The sequence below is a fragment of the Chionomys nivalis genome, chromosome 7, assembly GCF_950005125.1.
Source record: "Chionomys nivalis chromosome 7, mChiNiv1.1, whole genome shotgun sequence".
NCBI classification, from domain to species: domain Eukaryota; kingdom Metazoa; phylum Chordata; class Mammalia; order Rodentia; family Cricetidae; genus Chionomys; species Chionomys nivalis.
This window is the reverse complement of record NC_080092.1, coordinates 50,927,780-50,946,049: the sequence shown is the minus strand read 5'-3', so window position 1 is coordinate 50,946,049 and position 18,270 is coordinate 50,927,780. Positions and strand designations below refer to the sequence as shown.

Genomic DNA, 18,270 nt, shown 5'->3' with positions numbered 1-18,270 from the left:
GTGTGTGTGTGTGTGCGTGTGTGTATCTGTGTGTGTGTGACCTGCAGATGCACGCTTACCTCCGAATTCTAGAAAACGCCATCCAGTTTGGATTCCCAGTGCTGCTTCAGAATGTGCAGGAGTTATCTGGACCCCACCCTCAACCCGTGCTCAACAAATCTGTAGCTCGGATTGGTCAGAGCCTAGGCTTGTTGTGAGCTGGTCCTAGAGAACTGATTCAAGTCAGCTTCACCGGCCCTCAAAGACATTAATTGACCCAAGGGCAGGCAACTTCAAGTGGCAAAGTCAGGATTTGACCTAAAACCATCTGCCCTTGAGCCCTGTGTGTTCCATCCACCATGTAGCAATCTTTCCTAGGTGGCAGAGAAACTGGATATGCTGAAGAAGCAGTACGACGAGAAGCTGGCGCAGAAGGAGGAGCTTCGCAAGAAATCTGAAGAGATGGAGCTGAAACTGGAGCGAGCAGGAATGTTGGTGTCTGGGCTGGCTGGTGAAAAGGCCCGATGGGAGGAGACCGTGCAGGTGAGGTGGGCTGCAACAGTGACCATCCCCCCCAAGTAGCCTATCCCTGCGTCCACTAAGAGGCAATGGTCAGGGAAAACGAGGGCACCAGGGTGTAGGAAATCCAAGAGTAGACAGTGGGTGTCTCTCCCTCCCCTTCTCACATTTGGTGAGAATGTACAAGGAACGGCATCCGTCCACTGGGGGTGGGTTCTGTGAGGGAGCTGGAAGGCACACTAGACCTCTTGGTACAGCTTGTCTTCCTAAGAGGTAACACACGGGCCATCTTGTCTCTGGTTCCTGAGTTTCTGGCTCCAGGAAAGGGTTAGATCTTATCTGTGGATAATTAGAGTTCTCAGCGAGCAGGGCTTTAGGAAAGGACGACTGGCTTTGATCTAGGACCAGAGTCATGGAGATTATCTTGTGAAGCATCTCAACCATCTCCAGAGGTCCAGGGTCCCAGGCATTTACCACCCCCTACTGTATCCCAGGGCCTGGAGGAGGATCTGGGCTACCTGGTGGGTGACTGTCTGCTGGCAGCTGCCTTCTTGTCCTACATGGGGCCTTTTCTGACCAACTACCGGGATGAGATTGTCAATCAAATCTGGATCAGGAAGGTGAGAAGGGGCCAGGTGTGATAAGGGAGCATTTGGGGTGTGCCCTGGAAGAGGTGCAAGCAAGAGGCAGAGTCGCTGGAGTCTAGCTGAATTTGGGGGTTCTTCTTTCCCCAGATCCGGGAGCTTCAGGTTCCCTGTTCACCTCGCTTTGCCATTGATAGCTTCCTGTCCAATCCTACCAAAGTTCGGGACTGGAACATCCAGGGATTACCCTCGGATGCCTTCTCCACTGAGAATGGCATCATCGTCACCAGGGGCAACAGGTGATAACAGTTCTGGGAGTGAGAGGCAGAGGAGGAGCAGAGCCTGTCTTCTGACGGCGGCTTCTTTTGTCAGGTGGGCCCTCATGATCGATCCTCAGGCCCAAGCCCTCAAGTGGATTAAGAACATGGAAGGAAACCAGGTACTATGTGGGACAGTTGTTGGGTGCCCCCCAAGAGTCTCCCAAGCCTATTTCCTAGTTTCTTCTTCTTCTTCTTCTTCTTCTTCTTCTTCTTCTTCTTCTTCTTCTTCTTCTTCTTCTTCTTCTTCTTCTTCTTCTTCTTCTTCTTCTTCTCCTTCTCCTTCTCCTTCTCCTCCTCCTCCTCCTCCTCCTCCTCCTCCTCCTCCTCCTCCTCCTCCCCTCCTCCTCCTCCTCCTCTTCTTCTTCTTCCTCTTCTTTTTCCTCTTCTTCTTAAAAATTTATTTAATGAGCTCCTGGAAACTGGAGTTACAGACAGTTGTGAGCTGCCACATGCGTGCTGGGAATTGAACCCAGGTCCTCTGGAATAGAACCAGTGCTCTTAACTACTGAACAATCTCCCCAGCCCTGCCTAGTTTCTTCTTGAGGTCCCATTCTTAGCTACTGTGTTCCTCCAGGCTCCTTCCATCTCTCTCAGGGCCTTAAGGTCATCGACCTGCAGATGCACGATTACCTCCGAATTCTGGAAAACGCCATCCAGTTTGGATTCCCAGTGCTGCTTCAGAATGTGCAGGAGTATCTGGACCCCACCCTCAACCCCGTGCTCAACAAATCTGTAGCTCGGATTGGTCAGAGCCTAGGCTTGTTGTGAGCTGGTCCTAGAGACTGGCCAAGTCGGAGACTAGGGTGGAAGGGAGGCTCTTGGGCTGCGTCCCTACGGGTTGGGCCCCAGCAAAGCCTTAAGGCAGGTTGAGTCGCTGACCTGTATGTCAATGGGGAATGAGTCAGCCCTTACCTGATCATCTAAGGGTCTTGCCCTGGACTGTTCTGTGGATGCAGGTGGTCGGCTGTTGATGCGCATTGGTGACAAGGAGGTGGAATACAACCCCAATTTCCGTTTCTACCTCACCACCAAGCTCTCCAATCCCCACTACAGCCCAGAGACTTCAGCTAAGACCACCATTGTCAACTTCGCTGTTAAGGAACAGGTAAGTGAGGGCTGGGGCTGGGATGAAGCTGGGTGGGCTGCAGTGTGTAAGAGCCACGCTTGAGCTGGGCAATGGAGAAGAGGAACTTGGGCGGTCTAAAAGGGTGGCAGGTGTAGAGGCCACAGGCATGGGACCCTCACTGGGTGTCTTGGCCTTGTCAGGGCCTGGAAGCCCAACTGCTGGGCATTGTGGTTCGGAAGGAGCGTCCCGAGCTGGAGGAGCAGAAGGATTCGCTGGTCATCAATATCGCCGCCGGGAAGAGAAAGCTCAAGGAGCTGGAGGATGAGATCCTCCGGTGAGAACGGCGTCCTTATCCCCACGCCACCCCACCCCACCCACCACCTCTGCTCCCAGGAGACATGCAGCCAGTCTCCCCACAGACACAAGCAGCACCCCGTGGAGCCAATAGGAGTCCCTTCCCCCTGATCTTCCAAACGCCTTACTCCAGGTGTCTCCTGGCTTCCTCCTAGCTTGTTGAATGAGGCCACAGGTTCTCTACTGGATGATGTGCAGCTGGTGAACACGCTTCAGACGTCCAAGATAACAGCCACTGAGGTCACGGAGCAACTAGAGACCAGTGAGACCACAGAAATCAACATTGACTTGGCCAGAGAGGTGAGCTTCTGTCCCCTGGTTGACTGACTTGAGACCCCTTCCTGAGTTCTCATTTGTGCCTGCCCCTTTGTGGCCCTGACTCTTACTGACCCCTCCAGGCTTACCGTCCGTGTGCCCAGCGGGCCTCAGTGCTGTTCTTCGTGCTCAATGATATGGGCCGCATTGACCCCATGTACCAGTTCTCGCTGGATGCCTACATCAGCCTCTTTATCCTCAGCATTGACAAGAGCCATCGTAGCAATAAGCTGGAGGACCGCATCGAGTATCTGAATGACTACCACACCTATGCTGTCTACAGGTCTGAGGACATGCCCAAGGCAGGGGATCGAGTGGCTGAAGCGTCCCTGGTTTCATGTGACATAGTGTGACTCTAGTGGAGGTGTTAAATACAAATCTGGGTGGAGGGAGAGTAAATTGCTCTCTGTGCAAGCATGAAGGCTTGAATTCAGATCCCAAGAACCCACATCAAAAGTTGGATATGCCAGGCAGTGGTGGCACACGTCTTTAATCCCAGCACTCGGGAGGCAGAGGCAGGCGGATCTCTGTGAGTTCTAGGCCAGCCTGGTCAACAAGAGCTAGTTCTGGGACAGGCACCAAAGCTACAGAGAGACCCTGTCTTGACCCCCTCCCCCACAAAAGTTGGATACAATGGTGTGTGCCTGTAATACCAGCACTGTGGAAGAAAGACAAGATCCCTGAAACTTTTCCGCAAGCAGCTCTAACTGAATTGGTGAGAGGTCCTGCCTCAAAACCAAAGTGGAGAGCAATTGAAGAAACCCATTCACCCTCTGTTGTGCATACATGTCGCCCAGCCACCCACATGTGAGCATACAGACACACACAGACAGACACACAGACACACAGACCAGGATTCAGGTTCAGGTCTGGGGTAGGGTCTGAGACTCTAATAGCTTCCAGAGAGCTGTTGGTCCTAATTTGTGAAATTTCTTTTGTTTGATTTCTTTTTTAGTTTACCTTCATTTATCACTTTGTAGTGGGGTGGCATGCACACGTCACAGCACGTATGTGCCACGGCAAGCTTGTGATGACCAGAGTTCATTCTCTGCTTCTGGCTTCTGGGCCTCCGAATCAAATGTGGGCCTCCAGGCTTGGCCGCAGCTCCCTTACCTGCTGAGCCATCACGCCAGCCTTTGGTTCCCATGTTGAGCAGCAGAGCCCCTGACTTGCCTACAGCCCCTCGAGTTCGCTTGCTTCAAATGACACGCGTGCTCTGCCCACTTCTCCGGGGTCTCATCCCTGAATGGTGTCCCCACCAGCCCCGTCACTCCTGGCAGCAGCTGGGAGTCACTCTTTATTCTCCTAGCTTCAGTCAGCGCTGGGCTCTGCTCCTGTGGTTCTAGTCACTTCTCCCTCCAGTGCTCTCCTGACCGCTGCGGCTGGGCCTTGGTGCCTGAGGCTGGGCCTTGTGCACGTTTTTACACAGCTGGGCCTTGTGCACGTTTTTACACGGCTGGGCCTTGTGCACATTTTCACACAGATTGCGTAGCATTCTCCTCTCAGGTTACCCTGCTGCTGTGTCCCTCCTGGTCTGTTCTCCAGGTGATCTTGTTGTTCCCAGCTTAACCTCTTCAGTGGTTGTCATCTCTTGAGGGATCCCCAAAGCCCTCTGTGACCTGACCTCCACCTGCCCCCTGCTTCATGCCCGCTGCCTGAGCAGCACTGTTGACTTTGACCCCATGCCCTCTTCCCCTGGCATTCCTGATGCTGTAGTTCCTCGAGCTCCCATGCCTTTGGGTAGTCACCACACACCTCAAGGTGCCTGCTCTCAGGAACTTTCATTTTTCTTTTTTCTTTCTTTTTTTTTTTTTTTTTGGATTTTTTCGAGACAGGGTTTCTCCGTAGCTTTTGGTTCCTGTCCTGGAACTAGCTCTTGTAGACCAGGCTGGCCTCGAACTCACAGAGATCCTCCTGCCTCTGCCTCCCGAGTGCTGGGATTAAAGGCGTGCACCACCACCGCCCGGCTTCTTTTTAAATGATTTATTTATTTAATATACATTGGTGTTTTGCTTGCATTTGTGTCTGTGTGAAGGTGTCAGATCCTCTGGGATTAGACAGTTGTTAGCTGCCACGTGGGTGCTTGGAATTGAACCTGGGTCCTCTGAAAGGGCAGCAAGAGTTCTCAACCACTGAGCCATCTCTCCAGATCCTCCCAGAAGCTGGACAGCATGCCTTACATTCCCCTGATACCACTCCTACCTCTGTGCGGGACTCTGTGCTTGTCCTGAGCGTCGCTCAGAGTTTGTCCTTCCTGGGGGGGGGGGGACAGGACTTCCCCAAGGACGGAGACTGCAACTTCCTTATTCTGTGTCCTCAGGACCGCAGAGTGCCCAGCAAGACGGGGGGGGGGGGGGGGGGGGGAGTGATTGATGTTTTGTTTGTTTAATGAACTGAATGCTTAGTTATGGGTGAAAACTATGTCAATCTCTCAAGGTCCCCGAGTCCTTGGCTGTTTCCATGAGGTTTGGGTTAGATGCTGACTACACTCCTTGTTTGGAAGGCTCCGGGTATGACTGTTACATAATGAGTACCCGTGCTGGGCCTCACCCCACGTCACTCCCCTCTACCTTCTCTGTCCTTTCCTCCTAGGTACACCTGCCGGACCCTTTTCGAGCGCCACAAGCTACTGTTCAGCTTTCACATGTGTGCCAAGATCCTGGAGACTTCTGGCAAGCTCAATATGGATGAGTACAACTTCTTCCTGCGTGGCGGTGTGGTGAGTTAACCTCAAAGGTTAGCTGAGTGATTTGAAGAAAAAGCACGCTAAGAGCAGGTACACAGTCAGCAGCCTGGAGTGTGGAGCTGGCTTGCTGTGTGATTCCTGCTATTAGAACAGGCTGGTCAGTGGAGCACCTGTGACCTGTGACCCAGGTATACTTGGTTCAGGTGAGAGCTGGGCCATGATGGAACACGCCTTTAATCCCAGCACTAGGGAGGCAGAGGCAGGTGGATCTCTGTGAGTTCGAGGCCAGCCTGGTCTACAGAGTGAGTTCCAGGACAGGCTCCAAAGCTTCAGAGAAACCCTGTCTCGAAAAACAAAAACCAAACCAAACCAAAAAAAAAACCCCTGTCTTGAAAAACAAAATAAACAAAACCGAGTCAGGTGAGGAAGCTACCTGTACTTGTAACCCTAGTATGGGGTCCTGGGATCTGACAGACAGGCTTCCCCTTCAGTGAGAGACTCTCTCAAGGGAATAAGGGCCACTTCCGTTCTCTGGCCTCCACATGCTTGCACGCTCGGGCATGCACCACAGACACACAAACCACACACATGCATATGCACACACACCAAAGAAAAAGTTCCAAATTTTCATGTAAAAGAATGAGTATATGAATGGAATGGAGCTATTTTTGCCACTAAAACCACCAGAGGGCACCAGCTTCCTAAACTTCAACTGTTGTGGGCTCTGTAACCCCCATCCCAACAATTCCTCAGTAAAAGTGGCTTTGCATCCATCTTGGATTCCTGTATCAGGCTCTTCATTCAGAATTTACTGTTTCATGCAAGACCAGCCCTGGAGAGACACACACACAAGACCAACACTGGAGACACACACACACAAGACCAACACTGAACACACACAAGACTAACACTGGACACACACACACACAAGACCAACACTGAACACACACACACGACCAACACTGGAGACACACACACACAAGACCAACACTGAACACACACAAGACTAACACTGGACACACACACACACAAGACCAACACTGAACACACACACACACAAGACCAACACTGGAGACACACACACACAAGACCAACACTGAACACACACAAGACTAACACTGGACACACACACAAGACTAACACTGGACACACACACACACAAGACCAACACTGGACACACACACACACAAGACCAACACTGGACACACACACACACACACACACACACACACACAAGACTAACGCTGGAGACAAACATAAGACTAACACTGGAGCCGGGCGGTGGTGGCGCACGCCTTTAATCCCAGCACTTGGGAGGCAGAGGCAGGCGGATCTCTGTGAGTTCAAGACCAGCCTGGTCTACAAGAGCTAGTTCCAGGACAGGCTCCAAAACCACAGAGAAACCCTGTCTCAAAAAAACCAAACCAAAACAAAACAAAACAAAAAAACCATAGCAATTGTACAGTTTTATTGGGTACAGTGACTTAATTTTTATTTAAAAAAATGAAGGCTCTTTTTATAACTCAGGATAACCTAGAACTCACTCTATAGCACATGCTGGCCTTGAATTCCTGGTAGCTCTCTTGCCTCAGCTTGGGTGCTTTGGTAACAGGCATCATGCCTGGCACCATCATCATGATGAATTTTAATACATACATATACATATGTGTGTATACATATGTGTGTATACATATGTGTGTGTGCAATGATAAGATTAGAGTAGCTGGCATATCTATTACAGCAAATACTTGCCCTTTTTTGTTGTTGTTTTGTTTTAGGAATGTTAAAAAAAAAGTAACTCTTTTTGTTGTTTTTATTTTATTTTTTTTGGTTTTTCAAGACGGGTTTTCTCTATGTAACAGTCCTGGCTGTCCTGGAACTCACTTTGTAGACCAGGCTGACCTCAAACTCTCTGAAATCCACTTGCTTCTGCCTCCCGAGTGCTGGGATTGAAGGCGTGTGCCACCACCTGGCTGTTTCTATTTTTTTCAAGACAGGATTTCTCTGTGTGGCCCTGGCTATCCTGCAATTCTCTATGTAGACCAGGCTGGCCTAGAACTCAGATATGCACCTGCCTTTGCAGGTGCCACCATGCCCAGCTCAGTAACACTTCTTTTGAGGGTTCCAGCCTCCTCTGCTTTCTCTCTCCTTTCCCCAAGGTTCTGGATCGGGAAGGCCAGATGGACAACCCATGTACTAGCTGGCTAGCAGACGCCTACTGGGATAACATCACAGAGCTGGACAAACTGACCAACTTCCATGGCCTCATGAACTCCTTTGAGCAGTACCCTCGGGACTGGCACCTGTGGTACACCAACTCAGCCCCCGAGAAGGCCATGCTGCCAGGTGCCCAGCCTCCAGCCTGCCTGCCCCTCCCAGCAACCCTCCACAAACGCAGCCCCTGAACATTTCCCTTTGCTCAGACTTCCTCCAGCCTCTCTCTCAGGGCACGTGTTTCCTTGTCTCCAGGTGAGTGGGAAAATGCCTGCAATGAGATGCAGCGGATGCTGATCGTCCGCTCCCTGCGCCAGGACCGAGTGGCATTCTGTGTTACTTCGTTCATCGTCTCCAACCTTGGCTCTCGATTCATTGAACCGCCCGTGCTAAACATGAAACTGGTCGGTGGCTCTGCCTTCTCGCCCTCCCTGCTGTGGTGTCTCTTCCTCTCTTTTGGTTCTGAGACCATCCCTGTACTTCCAGGTGATGGAGGATTCTACCCCACGATCCCCACTGGTATTCATCCTGTCTCCTGGTGTGGACCCCACCAGCGCTCTGCTTCAACTGGCAGAACACACAGGCATGGCCCAGCGCTTCCATGCCTTGTCCCTGGGCCAGGGTCAGGCCCCCATTGCTGCTCGTCTCCTGCGAGATGGTGTGATGCAGGGTTAGTAACAGTTCACCATCAGAAATAGTAAGGGCAGGAGCCCACACAGGGGAGGAACCTGGAGGCAGGAAGGGGTGCTCCTCTTGGCTTGCTCAACCTGCTTCCTTACAGAATTTAGAACCACATACAAATGGGTTGGGCCTTCCCCCAAAAATCTCTAATTAAGAAAATTCTTGTCTGGGTGGTGGTGGTGGGACACAACTTTAATCCCAGCACTTAGGAGGCAGAAGCAGGCAGATCTCTGAGTTTGAGGCCAGCCTGGTCTACAGACCGTGTTCCAGGACAGCTAGGGCTGTTACACAGACAAACCCTGTCTTGAACCTCCCCCATCCCCCATGCTCTCCAGGCTTCCCAGCAGCCTGATCATATTTTTTTCAACAGAGGTTCCCTCCTCTCTGATGACTCTAGCTTGTGTCGAGTTGACATAAAACTAGCCAGTACAGTATCCATCTCCTTTCGTGTCCACTCCTCAGCCCCAGTCCCCTTCCTCAGAACCGCCGACCTCGACCCCACTCCTGTGACTGCAGTTCAGCTTGTCCAGAAACCCTAGACAGAATAACATTTGACACTGACCCCACTGCCACCACCACCGAGTGTAGTGTGTGGGTCAGAAAGCTTGGGGAACTCTTCCTGTTGACGCTGGCACCTCCTTGCAGGGCACTGGGTGTTCCTGGCAAACTGCCACTTGTCCCTGTCGTGGATGCCTAATCTGGACAAGCTGGTGGAGCAGCTGCAGGTGGAGGACCCTCACCCTTCCTTCCGTCTCTGGCTCAGCTCCAGTCCTCACCCAGACTTCCCAATCTCCATCCTGCAGGCCAGCATCAAGATGACCACAGAGCCACCAAAGGTATGGTGGCCGCAGGGAGCCAGCGTCGCCTGTGGTGTCTGCTCAGCTTGCCTTTATTCTCACTGGCACCAAAGAGAGCCCAAGCCTTAAAGACAACACACCTTTCTTTGGCTCTGGTTGTTTTCTAAAAAAATCTCTGCCTCTCTTCTGTGTGGCAAACTTCTCGAATGTAATAACAATAACATTTACTGAGAATTATCATATGCCAGGCTCTAGTTTAACACCTTTCCATTTATTAACCCATTTCACACTCACACATCACGTAAAGAATTGCTACTCCGGGTGATGGTGGTGTGAACCTTTAATCCCAGTACTCGGAGGCAGAGGCAGGCAGATCTCTGTGAGTTCAAGGGCAGCCTGGTCTACAAGAGCTAATTCAGGACAGCCAGAGACACACAGAGAAACCAAACTAAAAGAAAACAAAAAGATTGCTACTCCAACTTGATGGGGAGGACACTGACCCAAAGTGTAAGTTAGTGCCCGGAGCCACACTCTGGGTGCGAGTTCCCACAGCCATCCTTTCCGTCATCACCACCCTCTGCCTCCTGCTGTACTTCCTCTTCCTAGTCCATGCCTCCCAGAGTCTCAGCCTCATTCTCCCTCCTTCCTTCCAACTCTTGAGAACTTTCTCTCTAATTTCACAAGTTCACTGCTGAATCCAATGATACTAAATCCAACAACACTGCCCCTTTAAGATCTGTTCGCCCACAGACCCTCATGGAAGCTATTTGGAAGGGTGTGTTGTTTGCTGTGGTCTTGCGATACCACTCAGGGTCTTGCTGTACGATTGGGCTACTGAGATACATACCCAGCTGTTGGTTGTTTGAAGCTAGGTTTTGCTGTGTGGTCCCGGCTGGCCTCAAACTTGCTATCATCTTGCCTCAGACTCCTAGATGCTGGGATTACAGGTGGGTGAAGCTACTGCCATGCCTGGCAGTAAAAAGAAAAGGGTTGTTTAAAATTTTTAAATGAAAAATCCACATGTAGAGATCACTCTTTAGTATATGCTCAACAAATGAATCCTATTTTTTCCTCACCCTGTCCTTTCTGACCACCCTGGGCCAGCTGATCCCACACCACTCTCCCTGGCTGTCCAGGCACAGCCCTTCCTGCTCTCCCTCTTCTTCCAACGCATCTTTTATATATATTTTAAAGTTTGTTTTTTATTTATGTTTTTCTGAGACGGGTTTCTCTTTCTAGCCCTGACTGTTGTGGAACTCATTCTGTACACCAGGCTTTCCTCGAACTCAGAGATCTCCCTGTGTCTGCCTCCTAAGTGCTGGGATTAAAGGCATGTGCCACCACCGCCCTGCTGACACATTCTTTATTAATTCTGTGCTTCTTTCTGTTCTTTATATCTCAAGCTTTGGTGCTTAGTCTAACTTTTTTCATTCTACAGCCAGCCCTCTTTACACTTGATAGAGAACTTGTCCTTTTCATAGTTTCACTTCCAGCCCCCAACCCTGGCTACAGTACCAGCCCCCATCCCTGGCTACAGTACCAGCCCCCATCCCTGGCTACAGTACCAGCCCCCATCCCTGGCTACAGTACCAGCCCCCATCCCTGACTACAGTACCAGCCCCCATCCCTGGCTACTGTATCAGCCCCCATCCCTGGCTACAGTACCAGCCCCCATCCCTGGCTACAGTACCAGCCCCCATCCCTGGCTACTGTATCAGCCCCCATCCCTGGCTACAGTACCAGCCCCCATCCCTGGCTACTGTATCAGCCCCCATCCCTGGCTATAGTATCAGCCCCCATCCTTGGCTATAGTATCAGCCCCCATCCCTGGCTACTGTATCAGCCCCCATCCCTGGCTATAGTATCAGCCCCCATCCTTGGCTATAGTATCAGCCCCCATCCCTGGCTACTGTATCAGCCCCCATCTCTGGCTATAGTATCAGCTCCCATCCCTGGCTATAGTATCAGCCCCCATCCTTGGCTATAGTATCAGCCCCCATCCCTGGCTACTGTATCAGCCCCCATCCTTGGCTATAGTATCAGCCCCCATCCTTGGCTACTGTATCAGCCCCCATCCGTGGCTATAGTACCAGCCCCCATCCTTGGCTACTGTATCAGCCCCCATCCGTGGCTATAGTACCAGCCCCATCCCTGGCTATAGTATCAGCCCCCATTGCTGGGTACAGTACCAGCCCCCATCGCTGGCTATAGATAGTATCAGCCCCATCCCTGGCTACAGTACCAGCCCTATCCTTGACTACAGTACCAGCCCCATCCCTGGCTACAGTACTGACCTCAGTACATAGCTTAACTGCCATGTGATGATGAAGCCTTCTTTCCTGGATCATGAATCCTACATCCCTAAAACAAGGATGCTGGCTTCTTCATCATTCATTAGATTCACATCCCACCTTTGCCTGTGGCAACACTTTTTTTTTAAAAAATGTGTTTACTGTTAGAACAGTTGCCTCTCATCCACGAGGCCTTGGACTCCACCCCTAGCCCAGGGAAGAAATATAAAGTTGACTTTTGGTTTTAAAATAAGAGAGGGTCAGCCAGGTGGTAGTGCACACCTTAATCCCAGCACTTGGGAGACAGAGGTAGGCGGATCTCTGTGAGTTGGAGGCCAGCCTGGTCTACAGAGGAGTTCCAGGACAGCCAGGGCTGTTACACTAAGAAACCCTATCCTGAAAAATAAACAAACAAAAAGATAATGACAGTGCAAGTGTCTAGTTTTTAACTTCCACTGTGTGGGTTCTAGTATTGAACTCGGGTCATCAGTTTGGTGCCAAGCACTCTACCCACTGAACCATCTCTTCAGACCCTTTTCTCTGAAAACTCATTTCTTGGGCCAGTGTCAGCGGCTCAGCCTATGAGAGGTTTAAAGAAACCCTCCGTGCTGCAGATGCGGGTCCTGCCCGCCATCTGCTGAACTCAGCGAGAATAGTTCAAGGTTTATTTGTCAGAGCAGGATTTTCTGACACGTGAGATGCCTCAATGGGAAAGGCATCTGCTGCCAAACCTGCCCATCTAAATGTAATCCCCTGGACCAGAGTGGTGGGCGGAGAAAATCAACTCATGTAAATTGTCTTCTGACATCCACACCTCAGACACCCAGGTCTCTGAGAATGACCTTGAATTTCTGGACTTGATCTTCCTGCCTCCATTTGCCAGTGCTGGGATTATAGGCATGGACTACCAATACCTTACCTGTAATCCTAGCACTTAGGAAACAGACAAAAGAATTTCTGTAAATTCAAGGTCAGTCTAAGTTACAGAAGATGACTCTGTCTTAGCCGGCAGACACCTTAAATCCTAGCACTCTGGAGGCAGAGGCAGGTGAATCTCTTGAGTTTGAGGACAGCCTGGTCTATAGATTGAGTTCCAGGACATCCAGTCTACACAGAGAAACCCTGTCTCAACAAAACCAAATTAATTAATTAATTATTAATTAATTAAAAGACTCTGTCTTAAAAAGCAAAAATAAAAATTGATTTAACAAACAAACAAAAAACAGTCGGGTGGTGGTAGCACATGTCTTTAATCCCAGCCCTTGGGAGGCAGAGGCAGGTGGATCTCTGTGAGTTTGAGGCCAGCCTTGCCTGGTCTACAAGAGCTAGCTTTCAGGTCAGGCTCCAAAGCTACAGAGAAACCCTGTTTCAAAAAACCAATAAATAAAATAAAATAATAAGAAGTGAAACTAGGGGATGGAGAGATGACTTGGCATTTGTTGCTCTTACAGAGGACTTGGGTTCAGTTCCCATTGCCTACAAGGTGGATCACAACCATCCTAACACCAGTGCTAGGAGATCTAACACCACTTCTGACCTCCACAGGCACCAGGCATGCATGTGGTGCACACATATACACGCAGGAAAAACATTCACATATAAAATAAAATATTTTGTTGTTTTTTTGTTTTGGTTTTTCGAGACAGGGTTTCTCTGTAGCTTTGGAGCCTGTCCTAGAATTCACTCTGTAGACCAGGCTGACTTCGAACTCACAGAGATCTGCTTGCCTCTGCCTCCCAGGTGTTGGGATTAAAGGTGTACATAAATAAAACTTGCAGAAGTGATTCTGATTTTAAATATATTTCTATATCTCTATATCTCTATATTTGCTTAGATAGATATAGAAATGGAAATAGACAGCAGAACATTAGCCTTTTTGGAAACATTTCTCTAAAGTGTCTTTTCTTAATCTTGTCCCTTCTCTCCAGACCCAGAGCCATTATCTGAATGTTGTTTGTAATTTTCTTTCTAATTTTAACACACAATTCTGTGTCACAAATACAGTCATACCATATGATTTCTTTTCCCACATCTGCTCCATACGTCATAGAGTCCAGATGCTAATCTTTCCTGTAACATGGTTTCCGGTTTGTCTTCTTCTCTCCTTTTGCCGAGTAGCGCAGGCTGGCTTCGAAGTTATGATCCTCTTACTTTGGTCTCCCACAATTCCATACATTTAAAAAAAAATTCTCAGTTGCAGCGGATTGAGAGTATAGCTCAGTGGTAGAATATTTTCCTGGCTTGAACAAGGCTTTGCGGTTCAATCCCCAGCATTGAAATAAAACAAAACAAATACCAGTGAACATATATTGTAGGTGCACACCTTCTGTCTTTAGCCATATTTTCTGGTGCTTGCAGTGAATTGGCTCATTCCTCGGGGGCATCATGATTGAGAGAATCAAACATGGATGCCAGGCTGGTTGCTGTGGCCCCTATCTGTAATACTGTGAGTTCCAGGTCACCTAATCTACACAGGAATTCCAGGCCATCTAGAGTTATACCCTGAGAACTTGTCTCCAGAAATGGGGAGGGAGTGCCTTAGGACATAGCCCAACGGCAGAGTTATTGCTTCACGTGTTAAAGCCCAAGGTTCAATATTCAGGACTATCCCCCCAAATGAATAAATGGTGTGAGGGAGAAGGCAGGATTATCAGTAGCATACACAGTAGGTCTCAAAGGTGCCCACCCTGTGAAGGAGTGCCTATCTTGGCATGTAGATCAGAGGCTAGTACTCTAGAGGCTTCTATCCCTCCTTGAGCCAGGGCCTTTGTGCAAAGCCTCCTCCACAACTGCCCACGATGCTGCTAGTGGCATCAGCCTGTACTGCCCTGTCCGCAGGGTCTGAAGGCCAACATGACACGGCTGTATCAGCTGATGACCGAACCACAGTTTACTCGCTGCTCCAAGCCTGCCAAGTATAAGAAGCTGCTGTTTGCGCTCTGCTTCTTCCACTCTATATTACTTGAACGCAAAAAGTTCTTGCAGCTTGGCTGGAATATCATCTATGGCTTCAATGACTCTGACTTCGAGGTTTGTGCTAACCAGGGGCCTCCCACGATAGCCCTTTCTTCTCATACTTCTTGACACATGACTCTTTTGTGGGAATACTGGCTGCCAGAAAGCTGATGTTACAGCCCCATCGGAGGACTTCTTGCCATAACTATATGGGGCTTGGGGTGGGACCATACACAGGTGTCAGAGAACCTGCTGAGCCTCTATCTGGATGAGTATGAGGAGACACCCTGGGATGCACTCAAATACCTCATCGCTGGCGTCAACTATGGTGGCCATGTCACGGATGACTGGGACCGGCGCCTGCTCACCACTTACATCAATGACTATTTCTGTGACCAGAGTCTAACGACTCCCTCCTACCGGTGAGGAAGGGGTAAAAGGATATAAACACAAGGGGTCAGGATTGGGTGGTTTGTGTGTGTGTGTGTGTGTGTGTAGAGACTAGGAGGCTGGGAGAAGACAGAAATTGTGGAATTGGGGGGAAGAGCAAGGGTCATGAATTAGACAAATGGGAAAGTACTGAGACTGGGGATTGGGCTTGGCATGGACGCCCTTCAGGTTCTGCAATGTGGTAATACTGTGCTGTGGCTGCCCAGGTTGTCCGTACTGGACACTTATTTCATCCCGAAGGATGGGAGTTTGGCCTCCTACAAAGAATATATCAGCTTGCTACCCAGCATGGACCCCCCTGAGGCCTTTGGCCAGCATCCCAATGCTGATGTGGCCTCCCAGATCACTGAGGCCCGGACCCTCTTTGAGACTCTGCTTTCCCTGCAACCCCAGATCACACCCACCAGGATTGGCGGCCAGAGCCGAGAGGAGAAGGTAGGAGCAGAGTTTGTCCTGTGGGAGGGAACGTGCTGAGGAAGGGCAGGCCAGCTCCAAGCGTCTGCCTCCCTAGGTCCTCGAGCTAGCTGCTGACGTGATGCAGAAGATCCCTGAGATGATTGACTATGAGGGGACCCGCAAGTTGCTGGCTCTTGACCCCTCCCCACTCAATGTGGTCCTCCTGCAGGAGATCCAGAGATACAACAATCTGATGAGGACCATCTTGTAAGATGGAAGGAACACTGTAGAACATGGGAGGGAAGCCGGGCAGTGGTGGCGCACGCTTTTGATCCCAGCACTTGGGAGGCAGAGGCAGGTGGATCTCTGTGAGTTCGAGGCCACCCTGGTCTACAGAGCGAGTTCCAGGACAGGCTCCAAAGCCACAGAGAAACCCTGTCTCGAAAAACAAAATAAAATAAAACAACAACAATAAAAAGAATATGGGAGGGGAAGGAGAAAGGCCTCGGCGCGTGGGTGGGATGGTTCTCCCTGACCAGCCTTCTTTAATCCTCTGCCCACTTCATCCATCTAGGTTCTCCCTGACAGACTTAGAGAAGGGCATCCAGGGCCTCATTGTCATGTCAACAAGCCTGGAAGAGATTTTCAATTGCATCTTTGATGCCCATGTTCCTCCGCTCTGGGGAAAGGCAAGCTCCCACCACTGTCAATCCTAACCTTGACCTCGGCACTTCATTCTCAGGGTGCTCATAGCGGCCTTAAGAGAGCCCAGGGTTCGATCTAGACAGGTTCAAGTTGTTGAAATCTAGCACTGTCATTCACTAATGGACTGCAGAACTTATTAACTCACAGATGTGTTCACATTAACTTCTATTTCAAAGACCCTCCCCCAGTACTGTGCGCGGTACTCAGCAAGTACCTGGTTATTGCAAAGAAAGCACCCTCATCCAAAAACTGAGCTCTGAAATGCTCTGAGTGGCAAACATGGTGTTCAGAAGGTTTCAGTTATCAATTTTTGAACTAGGGATCCTCACCCAGTAGTCTATGCAAATATTCCACACGCCCCAAAACACACTGAGTAATCAGAAACCCTTCTGGCCCCATGCATTTTGGGTAAAGGATAATTTAGTGATATCATTGTTATTAATGAGTTGTATTGTATACTTTTCTCCTGGGAGTTAACCTTTGCTGTCAGCAGCCACACAGTTGTCTCATAGCTGCCCCCAGGTGCTCTTAATGAGGGTGTGAAAGCATCATGGGATGGGCAAGCCCACGTACTGCCTCCTTTCTCAGGCGTATCCCTCACAAAAGCCTTTGGCTTCTTGGACCCGGGACCTGGCTGTGCGTGTGGAGCAGTTTGAGCTGTGGGCCAGTCGTGCCCGCCCTCCTGTGATCTTCTGGCTGTCTGGCTTCACTTTCCCCACTGGCTTCCTTACTGCCGTTCTGCAGTCCTCAGCTCGTCAAAACAATGTGAGCAGTGTGTATGTACTAGGGGATCTCCAGGAGGGAGGCTAGGAACAAGGAGGACGAGGGTTTGTTCTCCTTGGGGGACCCTCCCTCATTGCCACCTTCACCCCACAGATTTCAGTGGACTGCCTCTCTTGGGAGTTTATAGTTTCCACTGTGGATGACAGCAACCTGGTGTACCCACCCAAGGTGGGAGTTATGATGAGTTTGGGCTTTGGAGCAAAAGGTCAGGTGGAGGAGGATAAGGGAAGAAAACCTGGGAAGAGAAGGGCGGAGAGAGGAGTTAGGTTAGAAGTACTGATAACTTGGGGTCTAGATTTCCCCCAAATCTGTCTCCATCTCTCCCCAGGACGGTGTCTGGGTTCGGGGTCTGTACCTGGAGGGTGCTGGCTGGGACCGAAAGAACTCTTGTTTAGTGGAGGCAGAGCCCATGCAGCTGGTCTGCCTCATGCCCACGATCCACTTCCGTCCAGCAGAAAGCCGCAAGAAAAGTGCCAAGGGTGGGAAACTGCCCTCTCCCCATCCCTTGTCCAGTCCTCAAATGCACCCACTTCCATCTTCAGGCTCCAGAGTCTGACTGTCTTTTCATTTCCCCTAGGCATGTACTCCTGTCCCTGCTATTACTATCCCAACCGTGCAGGCAGCGCAGATCGGGCCTCCTTTGTCATAGGCATCGATCTCCGATCTGGAGCCATGACATCTGACCACTGGATTAAGAGGGGCACTGCTCTACTGATGAGCCTGGACAACTGATGAGCACCCCCTCCTTCTTTCCTGCTTGAGAGGGTCGGGAGCCTTAAGACTTTGTCCTAAAACTGGATTTCAGACTTTATCTTAGCTGAATCCAGTATACAATGGTGCCCTGAAGGTACCTAGTGGTGCTAGCCGTAAAGGTGGAACACTTGTATTGGAGTTTAGCACAGTAAAACACGTGCAAACCCAAGCTCCAAGTCTCTCAATGGAATGGTGGTGATTTAGTGTGTGTTGGGGTGGAGGAAACCGGAGGAGGGAAGCTGGGATTTACTCGTGGGAAGGAGCTGCTACAGCAAGAACTAAAAAGAGGGAAGTGGGGGGGCCTCTAGCAGGAGGGAGGCGTGGCCTTAACTGCTCGGCCTATAGGGGGTGTGACTAAATCTCGGAGGAAGGGCTTGAGCAGGCGGGGTGGAGCTTGCTTTGGAAGGGCGCGGGATCCAAAT

At 50.3% G+C, this 18,270-nt stretch overlaps 1 protein-coding gene across 1 annotated transcript in view; it reads left to right on the top strand.

Moving 5' to 3' along the window:
* Dnah2 (dynein axonemal heavy chain 2) overlaps nucleotides 1–17,933 on the top strand; it is a 125,813-nt gene extending 107,880 nt beyond the window's left edge. The window contains exons 67-89 of the mRNA XM_057774390.1: nucleotides 358–522; nucleotides 993–1,118; nucleotides 1,233–1,381; nucleotides 1,455–1,521; nucleotides 1,997–2,147; nucleotides 2,359–2,507; nucleotides 2,669–2,802; nucleotides 2,978–3,122; nucleotides 3,221–3,420; nucleotides 5,730–5,856; nucleotides 7,983–8,169; nucleotides 8,293–8,441; nucleotides 8,524–8,707; nucleotides 9,364–9,554; nucleotides 14,645–14,836; nucleotides 14,999–15,183; nucleotides 15,418–15,646; nucleotides 15,723–15,874; nucleotides 16,182–16,296; nucleotides 16,901–17,077; nucleotides 17,189–17,263; nucleotides 17,424–17,574; nucleotides 17,673–17,933. Coding sequence (XP_057630373.1) covers nucleotides 358–522; nucleotides 993–1,118; nucleotides 1,233–1,381; nucleotides 1,455–1,521; nucleotides 1,997–2,147; nucleotides 2,359–2,507; nucleotides 2,669–2,802; nucleotides 2,978–3,122; nucleotides 3,221–3,420; nucleotides 5,730–5,856; nucleotides 7,983–8,169; nucleotides 8,293–8,441; nucleotides 8,524–8,707; nucleotides 9,364–9,554; nucleotides 14,645–14,836; nucleotides 14,999–15,183; nucleotides 15,418–15,646; nucleotides 15,723–15,874; nucleotides 16,182–16,296; nucleotides 16,901–17,077; nucleotides 17,189–17,263; nucleotides 17,424–17,574; nucleotides 17,673–17,827 — 3,555 coding nt within the window. The 3' untranslated portion in view covers nucleotides 17,828–17,933. The remainder of the gene's footprint in view (nucleotides 1–357; nucleotides 523–992; nucleotides 1,119–1,232; nucleotides 1,382–1,454; nucleotides 1,522–1,996; nucleotides 2,148–2,358; nucleotides 2,508–2,668; nucleotides 2,803–2,977; nucleotides 3,123–3,220; nucleotides 3,421–5,729; nucleotides 5,857–7,982; nucleotides 8,170–8,292; nucleotides 8,442–8,523; nucleotides 8,708–9,363; nucleotides 9,555–14,644; nucleotides 14,837–14,998; nucleotides 15,184–15,417; nucleotides 15,647–15,722; nucleotides 15,875–16,181; nucleotides 16,297–16,900; nucleotides 17,078–17,188; nucleotides 17,264–17,423; nucleotides 17,575–17,672) is intronic.
* The last annotated feature ends 337 nt before the right edge of the window (nucleotides 17,934–18,270 follow it).